Source organism: Bos javanicus, chromosome 4, assembly GCF_032452875.1.
Source record: "Bos javanicus breed banteng chromosome 4, ARS-OSU_banteng_1.0, whole genome shotgun sequence".
NCBI classification, from domain to species: domain Eukaryota; kingdom Metazoa; phylum Chordata; class Mammalia; order Artiodactyla; family Bovidae; genus Bos; species Bos javanicus.
The window spans coordinates 24,602,187-24,615,556 of NC_083871.1; the positions used below are offsets into that span (position 1 = coordinate 24,602,187).

Consider the following 13,370-nt stretch of genomic DNA (forward strand, 5'->3'; position numbering starts at 1 on the left):
ATTGAGCTCAGATAAAAATTTTTGATCCTCAAAACTTTGAGGAAATTAAGTGCTGATTATTATTTAAAGCCATTAAGACTTTTAAGAGGTTTGTTACACAGCAAAGTCTAAGTGATACAGAATTTTAAAGAGACTCTTAAAAAAGACAAAGATTAAAATTGGGCATGTGTGTGTGTAGAGTATGAAAAGTGAAGTGAAAGTTTTAGTCACTCAGTCGTGTTTGACTCTTTGACACCCCATGGAATGTAGCCCACCAGGCTCCTCTGTTCATAGAATTCTCCAGGCAAGAATCCTGGAATGGGCAGCCATTCCTATATCCAGGGGATATTCCCACCCAGGGATCCAACCTGGGTTTCCTGCATTGCAGGCAGATTCTTTACCATCTGAGTCACCACGGAACTCCTGTGTATATAGTGTGTGTGTACATATACATATGATATAATTTTTCATGTAATTGCTTATAATTCTTTTCCAAGAATGGCAAGTCAGGAAGAAAGAATAAATACTCAAAATGCCTTCAAAATTTCCAAACAAGATTTACAGAATTCCTCCTAAAAAGAAATTATTCTTGGCCAAAAGTGAAACCTCTACTCTATGATCAGATAATGACAGGGAACCACAGGACATCTCCAGCAAAGAAAGCACAGATTTTTACTTTTCTCTTAATTAAGAGTATAGTTATACATCCCACATTTCTGTAGATTACAAGCTAACTCTAGTTTCTTATTTCCTTTATGTATCACTTTAAATACAGTTACATTTCCTAGAATTCACATTCTCTTTACAAAAACATTAATGTGTAATTCCATCCCTCCATCATATTTTTCCTGTTCCCAGTTAAAAAAAAAAAATAGAGCAAAAAAGCAGATGTCTGATGATGTAGATTTTGGATCCTGCTTTCCATCGTGCCAAATGTTGTACACTTATGGAGAGAACTTTGTATGTGAAGTTCAAGGGAAGGAAAATGTTGTGCTCCATAACTTAGGTACTAGTCATAATATTTAATAAAATATAAACTGCCAATAAATAGAACCACATAAAAGTGTTCCTCTGTATATTTTCACTACCCAGAATGATCCTACTAAAAGCTGAAATATAGAAATTAACAGAAGGAAAGCAAATGATTTAAGAAGTTGGATAAAATAACTCGCTCTCCTAAGATAGTATTCATTTGTCCACACCCTGTTGATATTTCTTTGGTTCCAATGGGATCCCTGGAGGAGGTACACACAGTGAAAGAGGAAATGAAACTCTGCTCCTAAGAGTGCCAATCATAACTGCACTGTCCATAAAGATGTTTGCGTTTGCCTTTCAGGAATGTTTTTCTAAAGATTAGCAACTATTAACCATCAGTAGGCTAGATTCTTCTAGGGAAAATCAGAACTCATATAAAAGAGTGCTCAGGGAAACTATTCGAGCAAATCATTTGCCATTCAGATAAAATCCAAGAAAGGATCTAAAACGTAATTAATTAAAATATTATTTATGTCTTATTAACTGGTGTTCACAGATCGCTAATCATTTCAAAGTTTCTCTAAATGAGTGGGTACCAGAATTTGTAATTTCTGAGACAAATACAATTTCAAAAATATTTTGGGCAGTGGGGTAGATATTTACCAATGATCTATGTGCCCTTGTGCCTACCATGCCTCAGCTCCCTTAAATTTAAGTGGTACCATTGACTATTTCCAGACATTAGAGTGTAAATGGAAGTGACATGGGTCATTTCCAGGTGAAAACATTTAGAGGTCAATGCATGAACCTCCAGCTCTTTCTTACCTCTTGCAGTTACCAAGGACACCACATGTCAGGATGCCAGAAGGTCAGACTGGGTCCTGAGTGATTATTTGGAATGCTGGACTTGCAAAGTTAGTATGGAGAGTGAACAAACAATAAACTTTATTCTTATGTCATTCAGATTTGAGGGTTAATGTATTACTGCAACATAAACCCTATCCTGAGCAATAAAGGATACTAACATGGGGGTTCCCAAATTTCTGTTATGTAAAATAAGGAGATTTAAAAAATAAACAAGATGAATGGAGAGAGTAACATGGAAGCATATACACTGACATATGTAAATAAACAGCCAATGGGAATTTGCTGTAGGACTCAGGGAACACAAACTGGGACTCTATCACAACCTAGAGAGTGGGATGGGGTGGGAGGTGGAAGGGAGGTTAAAAAGGGAGGGGACATATGTACACCTATGGTTAATATATGTTGATGTATGACAGAAATCAAACCAATTTTGTAAAGCAATCATCAATCAATTAAAAATAAAAGAATATAAAAAATAAAAGTCCTCTCCATATGCCATTATTATATAAAAGAAATAATATTTTAAAAACAAAAAATATAAGAAAGATACAATCACAGAACAAACAATGATTCCATAAACTGAATAAACCCAGAGGGATGGGATGGGGAGGGAGGTGGGAGGGGGGTTCAGGTTGGGGAACACATGTACCCCCGTGGCAGATTCATGTCAACATATGGCAAAACCAATACAATATTGTAAAGTAAAAAATAAATAAATAAATATGACTATTTTATTCTTCAGGGAGTCCTTGGTGGCTCAGACAGTAAAAAGTCTGCCTGCAGTACGGGAGACCCGGGTATGATCCTTGTGTTGGGAAGATCCTCTGGAGAAGGAAGTGGCAACCCACTCCAATGTTCTTGCCTGGAGAATCCCATGGACATGAGATCACAAAGAGTCAGACATGACTGAGCGACTTCACTTCACTTTATTTTATTCTTCCTTAATTATATCATTATGCTGGGCAAAAGCTTCATCATGAAAGAGAAAATTGGTCTACCCAGTGATATTTGAGAATCACAGATCTAGATATCTAGAATTACAGATCATAATAACCATGCCATGGTGTGATCACTCACCTAGAGCCAGACATCCTAGAATGGAAGTGAAGTGGGCCTTAGGAAGCATCACTATGAACAAAGCTAGGCGAGGTGATGGAATTTCAGCTGAGCTATTTCAAATCCTAAAAGATAATGCTCTTAAAGTGCTATACTCAATATGCCAGCAAGTCTGGTAAGTAACTCAGCAGTGACTACAGGACTGGGAAAGGTCAGTTTTCATTCAAATCCCAAAGAAAGGCAATGCCAAAGAATGTTCAAAATACTGCACAACTGCATTCATCTCACACCTTAGCAAACCTATGCTCAAAATTCTCCAAGCTAGGCTTCAACAGTACATGAACCAAGAACTTCCAGATGTTCAAGATGGATTTTTAAAAGGCAGAGGAACCAGAGATCAAATTGCCAACACCCATTAGATCAAATTCCAGAAAGACATCTATTTCTAGTATATTGACTAAAAATACCTGAATATATATATATATATATATATATATATATATATAAATACCTGAAAAATACCACCCTGACCAAAGCCTTTGTGTGGATCACAAAAAACTGGAAAATTCTTCAAGAGATAGGACTACCAGACCCTGCTTCCTGAGAAATCTGTATGCAGGTCAAGAAACAACAGTAAGAACCGGGCATGGAACAACAGACTGGTTCCAAATTGGGAAAGGAGTATGTCAAGACTGTATATTATCATCTTGCTTATTTAACTTCTATGCAGAGAGTACATCATAAATTCTGGGCTGTATGAAGCACAAGCTGGAATCAAGATGGTCAGGAGAAATATCAAAACCCCAGATATGCAGATGACACCACCCTTATAGCAGAAAGTGAGAAGTAACTAAAGAACCTCTTGATGAAAGTGAAAGAGGAGAGTGAAAAAGCTGACTTAAAACTCAAACATTCAAAAATCAAAGATCATAGTACCCAGTCCCATCACTTTATGGCAAATGGATGGGGAAACAATGCAAACAGTGAGAGACTTTATCTTCTTGGGCTCCAAAATCACTGCAGATGGTGACTGCAGCTATGGAATTAAAAGACGCTGGCTCCTTGGAAGAAAAGCTATGATCAACCTAGACAGCATATTAAAGAAGCAGAGACATTACTTTGCCAACAAAGGTCCGCATAGTCAAAGCTATGGTTTTTCCAGTACTCCTGTATGGATGTTAGAGTTGTATCATAAACAAAGCTGAGCAATGAAGAACTGATGCTTTTGAACTGTGGTGTTGGAGAAGACCAGAGAAGGCAATGGCACCCCACTCCAGTACTCTTGCCTGGAAAATCCCATGGATGGAAGAGCCTGGTGGGCTGCAGTCCATGGGGTAGCTAAGAGTCAGACATGACTGAGTGATTTCATTTTCACTTTCATGCATTGGAGAAGGAAATGGCAACCCACTCCAGTGTTCTTGCATGGAGAATCCCAGGGATGGGGGAGCCTGGTGGGCTGCCGTCTATGGGGTCGCACAGAGTCGGACACGACTGAAGCGACTTACCAGCAGCAGCAGTTGGAGAAGACTCTTGAGAGTCCCTTGGACTGCGAGGAGATCAAACTAGTCAATCCTAAAAGAAATCAGTCCTGAATATTCATTGGAAGGACTGAGGCTGAAGCTGAAATTCTAATACTTTGGCCACCTGATGGAAGAACTGACTCATTTGAAAAGACCCTGAAGTTGGGAAAGACTGAAGGCAGGAGGAAAAAGGGACAAGAGAGGATGGGATGGTTGAATGGCATCACCGACTGGGTGGACATGAGTTTGAGTGAACTCCAGGAGTTGGTGATGGACAGGGAGGCCTGGCATGCTGCAGTCCATGGAGTCACAAAGAGTCTTATACTACTGAGTGACTGAACTGAACTGATCTAGATATTTTTTAAATGGTGAGAGAAGATTGTTGATCCAAAGCAGTTAAAAATATACAATGACAATGTCCAACATTACCTGTCTTTCAGTGAGATCCAGATTCACTGCTATCTCATATCGCCTCAGTCTGGTCAGATAATTATGATGGGCAAATTCTGCTTCAAGTTCTCTGATTTGCTCTTTGGTAAAAGCTGTCCTTTCCTTTCTGGGTTTGCTGTTGACTTCTGACTTGTAATTTCCTTCCTGGGAGTCTGGGGAAAAAAAAGTAAAAGAGTTAGATTTAGTTCATTCACTCAAACACATTCAATCATTTCATTTATAACAGAAACATTTACTGATAACTACTTTTCCAGGTACTCTATTAAACACAGTAAAAATAGAGAGAAACCAAAGACAGTAAGATTTATCTTGACAGGGTGAGATAAATTGCATTTTTTTTCCAATGTGCCCTGAGGTGACTCACAGCCAAATTGGGGCTGTGTCTAGTTTTCTTCTTTTGGAATATCAATATAAACAAAAAAACTTAACTGTTCTTAATATGCTTCCCTGGTGGCACAGATGGTAAAGAATCTGCCTTCAGTGCAGAAAACACTGGTTCAGTCCCTAGGTTGGGAAGATCCACTGGAGAAGGGAATGGCAACCCACTCCAATACTTGCCTAGAGAATTCCAAGGACAGAGGAGCCTGGCAGGCCCCAGTCAATGGAGTTACAAAGAGTCAGACATGACTAAGTGACTAACACTTTCACTTAATATGCTATTATAATATTAGTAACAAGAAAAAACAAAGCCTCTCTATTAAACAAGTTTTTATCTAAAACTATTCAGATACAAGATTTCTTCTAATAAGTTTTTCAACATAAATTCTTGAGTTCTAAGTTTAATTGAACAGAGGGATCCTAAAAATAGTGGTGACTCAGTATGTGATTATTTGAGAAATTCAAATTTAGTGACTAGACCACAAAAGTCAGTTCAAGCTCGGACTAAGCATACATAAGTGTGTATATTTAAGTGTGTGTGTGTGTATGAGTGTGTCTGTGTGAATTTATTGCCTTTTAAATTTTTATTGAAGTGCAGTCTCCTTAAAGGCAATAACCATACTCTATTCTTGCATAATTCTTAGGGCAACGTGGAATCTATAAATAAAATTTTGCTCATTTAACTCAAAATATGAACATAATTTTAAATGATTTTTCACTATATATGAGATAAACATAGGATGCATAACATCTAACATAGCTAGCCAAACACAACATCTTATAATGTCCTATAAAAATAACTTACAGTATATCATGGCATTTTTTTTCCTAAGAGTTCAAGACATAATTAATGTAGACTGTTTTCTTTATCAGACTTCCCCTGTGGCTCAGCAGTAAAGAATCTTTCTGTAATGCAGAAGATGGGGGTTCGATCCTTGGGCCAGAAAGATCCCTTGGAGAAGGAGCAACCCACTCCAGTATTCTTGCCTGGGAAACCCCAAGGTCAGAAAAGCCTGGAAGGCTACAATTCATGGGGTTGCAAAAGAGCTGAACATGACCAAGTGACTAAACAACAAAATCAAATCTTACGTGTCTGTATAATATCCCTGAGATGTAAGTTAGAAGACATTCTTAATATTCATGCATATCTATAGTGAAAAAAATTCTACATAACCAAGTAATATTTAATCATACCAGCTCTAATAATTCATGTCAAGTTTATCCTCAGTGAAATATAAACATAATCAAGATAAAGCAGCATGTCTGTATACTCTCGAAAATTCAGTTTTCTAGTTATTTTTGAGCATCTACATATAAATAGTAATGCCTTAATCACATAGGGATATAATGAACTCTTCTATGAAGCCAAATGAGATAAATGATATAGAAAAAATAATGGCTCAATCATATTAACATCAGATTACCTAAAAAGGGACATTTTTTTTTTAAATTGACAATGTAGTAAGGTAAAGCTTTACAATTTCCTAAAGGAAATCAGTCCTGAATATTCATTGGAAGGACTGATGCTGAAGCTGAAACTCCAATACTTTGGCCACCTAAAGCGAAGAACTGACTCACTGGAAAAAACCCTGATGCTGGGAAAGAATTAAAGCAAGAGAAGGAGACAACAGAGGATGAGGTGGTTGGATGGCATCACGGACTCGATGGACATAATTTGAGTAAACTTCGGAAGTTGGTGACGGACAGGAAGGCCTCGCATGCTGCAGTCCATGGGGTCGCAAAGAGTCGGACAGGACTGAGTGACTGATCTGAACAGCTTTATGAAGGGTCTTTTGAAACAATATTTGCTTCTTCATCTAATGATACTTAAATATGCTATGTGCAAAGATGTTGGGTTTTTTTAGTGCCCTTTTCCTGTCTGGCTGAGGGAAGTCTAACTGAAGTAAAGAGGGGCCTGCGTAATGGAAATCCACTAGACAAGGTGCCCTAAGTTAAACAGTTTCGATTTGATTCTTACCAGAATCAAAGCTGGCCAAATGCAAAGTTTTCTAGGTCTAAGTAGCAGCCCTGGGTCGAAAAGCTCCCCTGGAAAAGGAAATGGCAACCCACTCCAATATTCTTGCCTGGAAAATTCCATGGACAGAGGAGCCTGGCAGGCTACAGTCCACGGGGTCGCAAAGAGTCTGATACGACTGAGCGACTAACACACACACACACAAGTAAGCAGCAGTGGCGACAGGTTCACATCAAAACTTTGGCATGCAGGGCCATTACTTTTTCTCTGCGGGATCATGGGCGTGTTTCACTGAATGGTACGGTGGCGCTGTCGGAAATTCTTCGGACTCATAGATCGCATTTCCGGGCTTGTCACGTAACCCTGTATTGAGTGGCTCCCTACCTTAGCAGGGCAGGCAGGCTTCATCCGGTGTGAAAAGTGGTTTGCGATATGTCAGACACAGGCCGACTGTATTTTACTGTAAGCCACTGGGACCGGATCAGTCAGTTATTACGTGACGTGTGAGCTCTCAGGTCGGATGTGTTTACACAATGCCAATTTACCTGCCTCTAAGTGGAACCTGCTGTCCATTATCCACGCTTTTAGCTACAGATTTGCAAACTTCCACATCTTCCGTGCATTTTGCTAGTCTGGTAACGTGTGAACAAAACTTTCCGATGATTGCTTTCTTTTTTTTCCCCTTAACTTTTCCATGGGCTGTTCTGGCAGAGGCAAACTCAGTCACAGCCCAGAATATTCAGATAGGTCCCTCTCACAAGGATGCATGTTCTCACGTGAATCAAAAGTATTTTCGCCAATTTGGAGCCACATTCAGTTTGAAATCTGTGGTTAATTATTCTTTATGAGGGGACAATGCTTTACTCCCCTCAGTAATGTAAGTCTGGAAACTGACAGCAAAGCCAGAGCATTTTTTCTCATGAGCAATTCAATTTGAATGATTCATGGTTAACACATTCCCTTATATAAGCATGAATGAACAAACTCACATTGAGGAAAGCCTATTAAGTGGTGTTTATTTTTGAAACCAATTTCTTTTACTTCCTCAGTATTCAACAGTTCTTCAAAAATACCACAGACACACACAAACATACAAAACTTGGGCCAGTCCTTGGAAGAAGGGTTACATGCAGTGTATCTATCTATATGCATGCCCCCTGAAACTAGAAATATACAAGAAGATGGTTTATACATCCAATGACTGAATTTGAACAAAAGTCTGGCTATAATTCAACATTTATATCCAAAAGCAACTTAACCAAGTGCCTGAATTCCAAACCTAAGTAGCTCACAAAGTGAAATCCAATGACTAAAACCATGTGAATTGTGCAGTTACATTTATAATGATCACCCAGGAATAATTACATTGTAATTTACATGACAAAGAGTGGGTATGAGCATCTTGACTTCATTACCTAAAAGAGGCTGTCAGTGCAATTTAAGTAGAGTAGCACCAATGTCAATTAATTCTGTGGGCACTTACACCCTTGGATCTATGATTCTGTTGTGGTTTTTACCCATGATGCTCACACTTTTTCCTTCCTATTAAAAACATGCTCCTTGGGACTGCATTTCTGGACTTCTACGATCTTGGATTTCAAACATCTTTTTGGATTTTTCTTGCCTGCACTTTCCAAAGTCCATCATTTACTGACCCTTAAGCTCCTTCTACCTTCACCTGACTAACTCTTCTTTGGTGGAAAATGGGTGGGAGCCTTGGATGAGGCTTTTGGCAAATGGCACATTAGCTTCCATCTGTTTCCCAGCTGTTTCAACCGAGGCAAAACTCCCTCCGTTTTCTTCAGCCTCCCATATCCTACGCCAAATGGTAGGTGTTGAGGGAGGGGAGTCTGGAAACTGCCTTCCTTTCTTCCCTACAACCACAAACAAAATGTCACCATCTGTACAGTACATTGCAATGTAAAATATCACAATTGTTATTTCTCGTCTCAGATACTTTAATGCACATGTGGGTGCACTCTCACACTCCCTCGTCGCTTGGAGGAAATGTTGACTTATGTGTTCAGGTAGAGCTGGCAGTCCCAGTTCTCTAACCTTTTGCTCCCTGGGACTATGCTAATGGAAGGAGTCTGCAATACTTCCGTGGAGGATAAAAATTGCCCTCCAAGGATCATTTCTGTCTAGCATTTAGAACTTCTCCACATGTGACTTTTTATTTCCCCTAGTGCAAGAGGATGCCAAAAGATAATAATGTTTTATGGAAGACAAGTAATGTAAGGGCTTGGTCTGTTCACTAGTGGCACAGAATACCTCTTAGCAAAAGAGAAATAATAAAGTCTGATTGAGTATATTTTTGGCTACCCTGAGTAAACTTATTAACTCGTTTAAATGAAGAACATAATTTACCAGTGTCTGTAAAAATATCAAAATGTAAAGGAATGCTCTTATAGCTCAGACTAAAATGAATACTTCTTTCATATTCTGAAGAAAGAATGAATGCTAAGCCACAGTCTATAGTTCTTTGCAACTTTTTGTATTAATGTTTTGTAGGCTATTCAAAATGAGAGATGCTCTGCTATTAACAAAGCTCCACAAATAGCAGATATTGGAAGCTAATAATTACATTTACAGAGGCATAGGAATTGTGGATAGAGGTAGGGAACTTTATAGAATAATCCTATTGATGCTAGTAATTTTCACATTTAAACGGGAAATCGCCTGTCTTATGAGAAACACTTCCAACTTGCTACTTAAGATTTTTAATGAGTGGGCATTTCAAACTTTCCAGGGTTTTTTTTTTTCAGAGTAAACGATCTTCCCCAGGGGTTTTTTAATCCTCTAGCTGATCCACTCTCCAGATCTGAGAACCACAGCCATACTAAGCTTCTATTACTAATGAATGTGTCTCTTATACATTGAAGTGTGTAAGTGAAAAAAAAAAGGAGGGGGAGCTGAAAATTGCTGTGGTAAATCTAGAATAGAAATTAGCATTGAAACTATCCACTATTTCTTACAGCATTGATATGAAAAATCTATAGCCATTATAACATTTTCTCTTATAAAAAAGTGAAAGTGAAAGTCACGTAGTTGTGTCGAACTCTTTATAACCCCATGAACTGTATAGTCCAAGGAATTCTCCAGGCCCAAATACTGGAGTGGGTAGCCTTTCCCTTCTCCAGGGGATCTTCTCAACCCAGGGATGGAACCCAGGTCTCCTGCATTGTAAGTGGATTCTTTACCAAGCCTAATTATCAAAGATTAAAAAAAAAGAAATTTTTAGTAACAGTTTAGTATTGATAATAGTAATAGTTGTATTTAACATGCAAAAGTCATCCTATGGGCTGGACCAGTGATTATCAACTGGTGGATACACTCTTTCATCATCTAGTCTCCCTGCTCATTGCTTCCTTGATTATTCATGCGATTGTCTAGTTATGCTTTCAGGAATGAAATAAGTCAGATAAATCTCACATTATGAAACAGAAGATATATTTATTTTTCTAACATTTGTGTTGCCAATTGTATGTTTTGAACAGATAATTTATAAAGAACATCCTATTTATTTCTGTTAAAGGCATTTAGGCTCTTATTGCTGGGAGATAATTGAAAGATTAACCATGTATAGCTGAAACTTTTATGAAATAGAATAGTTACTATTATATTAGAATACATTTTAGTTTACAGATTTGACTTTTTTACAAAATATTTGGGCATGTTTTTTACAACTAATTCTGAAAGTGAGAAGAATCAAAATTCAGTATATATGACCATGTCAATATTTAGCAATAGCTACCCACATAAGCAAGTATTACAATTAGCAACATTACACAGTCATGCAAAATTACTTGATGTAATTGCATAAAGGGAAAGAATATGAAGACCTGAGATATTTTTTAAAATCTATACACTTTTAGATTACATTTTAGAATGAGAGAAAAAGAGAGACTGATAATACCACAGAATTATTCTTAAATTGTTACCTATTTAATAACTAACTATGAATATGGATATAAATAATATGAAAACAAATATCTCAGAATTTCCTTAAAAATAGGTTATTTGGGTCTCTAAAGTCATCCATACCTTATATGTAGATGGTTTCTCACAGTAGGTAATAATCTTACCTTGGCATTGCATTGCATTCCTAGGATAAACTGGCAGATACTACAACTAAGTCCTTCTCTTTGCTTCCTTCCTCCTCTATAATTTTAAGATAACAGCAGTTAAAGGAATTTTAGCCAATTTAAATCAGATATGGGCATTTGAACAGTCTTACTTCTAATCCATAAATACAGAATGCCTTTCCATTTATTTGTGTTTTCTTCAGTTTCTCTCGTCAATATCTTAAGTTTTTCATGTACAGGTCTTTCACCTTTTTGATTAAATTTATTCTTAAATATTTTATTCTTTTTGATATGATTGTAAATGAGATTGTTTTCTTGAGTTCTCTTTCTGATAACTTGTTACTAGTGTATATCACTGCTCTGTGGTAGCCTAAATGAGTGCCATGCTGTGCTAAGTCGCTTCAGTCCTGTCCGATTCTTTGCGACCCCATGGACTGTAGCCCATCAGGCCCCTCTGTTCATGGGAATCTCCAGGCAAGAATACTGGAGTGGGTTGTTGTGCCCTTCTCCAGGGAATCTTCCCGACGCAGGGATCGAACCCACGTCTCCTGTGGCTCCCGCATTGTAGGTGGATTCTTTATTGCTGAGCCGCCTGGGAAGCCCAACCTAAATAAGAAGGAAATCCTAAAAAAGAGGGGATATATTTGCCATAGAGCAGAAACTAATACCAGAGAAGGCAATGGCACCCCACTCCAGTACTCTTGCCTGGAAAATCCCACAGACGGAGGAGCCTGCTAGGCTGCAGTCCATGGGGTTGCGAAGAGTCGGACACGACTGAGCGACTTCACCTTCACTTTTCACTTTCATGCATTGGAGAAGGAAATGGCAACCCACTCCAGTATTCTTGCCTAGAGAATCCCAGGGACGGGGGGCCTGGTGGGCTGCCGTCTGTGGGGTCGCACAGAGTCGGACACGAATGAAGCAACGCAGCAGCAGCAGCAGCAGAAACTAATACAACATTGTTAAGTAACTATACTCCAACAAAAATTAACTTAGAAATGCAACATATGTTTTGTATATTAATTTTGTGTCCTGCAACTTCACTGAATTTATTTGTTAGTTCCAACAGTACTTTGGTAGAATTCTTGGGGATTTTCCATATACAGTATCGGGTCATCTGAAATAGTGACAGTTTTTAGTTCTTTAGGTCCCATGCAATACTTGGGGTATACTTAAAGTAAAATGCTATTCATTGTTTATCTGGATTTTAAATTAAACTGGGAGTCCTGTGCAATATCTGATAACACTAAAGTGGAGCTGGGGCTTGCTAGAGCATCTAGTGAGTAGAAGCCACGATGCTGCTAAACATCTTACAATGCCCAGGACAGCCATCACCACCCATTTATCTTGAATGGGTTCATATTTCTCTGCATATAAATACAGTAAGAATTATCCAGTCCAAAATGTCAGTAGTGCTGAGGGTGGGAATTATGAACTATGTGCAATCTGTTCCTTCACTTGGTATAACATTTAATCTCTTGGGTTTTAAATTTTAAAATCCTAACACTGACCTGGTACTTTTTTATAGAAATAAATTGAAGTTAATATTACTTGTCTTCATCTGCCATCAATTATGTGATAGACGTGTGCTTTGAAAAATTAGTTAATATAAAGCAATATTTAGTGGCACTTTCTCTTTTTTTTTTTTTTAAGCTGAGGGTCATTCAAATTTCCATGATTGTGATTTTAGCATGAAAATCAAAAATCCAGAAGACATTCGAAATTAGGTGCTTAGCATTGGGAATATGAAGATGAATTAAGGCAAATATCTTACTGTTAAATTACCTAGAGTCTAGAATCCAGAGGTGCAAAGCAGACATGAAGATAAATAAAAAGCTCAGTAATTTATAAGAGTTACTGCTATTAAAATATATTAAAGTCACTTGCCAAAAAATATACAGTGAATTGCCAAAAAAAGGGGCTCGGAACAACAGCGTAAGTGCAAGCCCTTACACTCTTAGAAGATACAGACTTGTCTTCTATAATATAAAATAAACTTTATGGAAGTTCTGTTGTTGTACATCCAAGGGATTTATCAAACTGCTAGCAGAATTGGTGCTGAATTTTCTAGGCCCTCATTGCAAA

At 38.0% G+C, this 13,370-nt stretch overlaps 1 protein-coding gene across 1 annotated transcript in view; it reads right to left on the reverse strand.

Moving 5' to 3' along the window:
* MEOX2 (mesenchyme homeobox 2) overlaps positions 1-13,370 on the reverse strand; it is a 75,343-nt gene that overhangs the window by 15,672 nt on the left and 46,301 nt on the right. Inside the window, exon 2 of the mRNA XM_061413608.1 lies at positions 4,827-4,999. Within this exon, the coding sequence (XP_061269592.1) occupies positions 4,827-4,999 (173 nt within the window). The remainder of the gene's footprint in view (positions 1-4,826; positions 5,000-13,370) is intronic.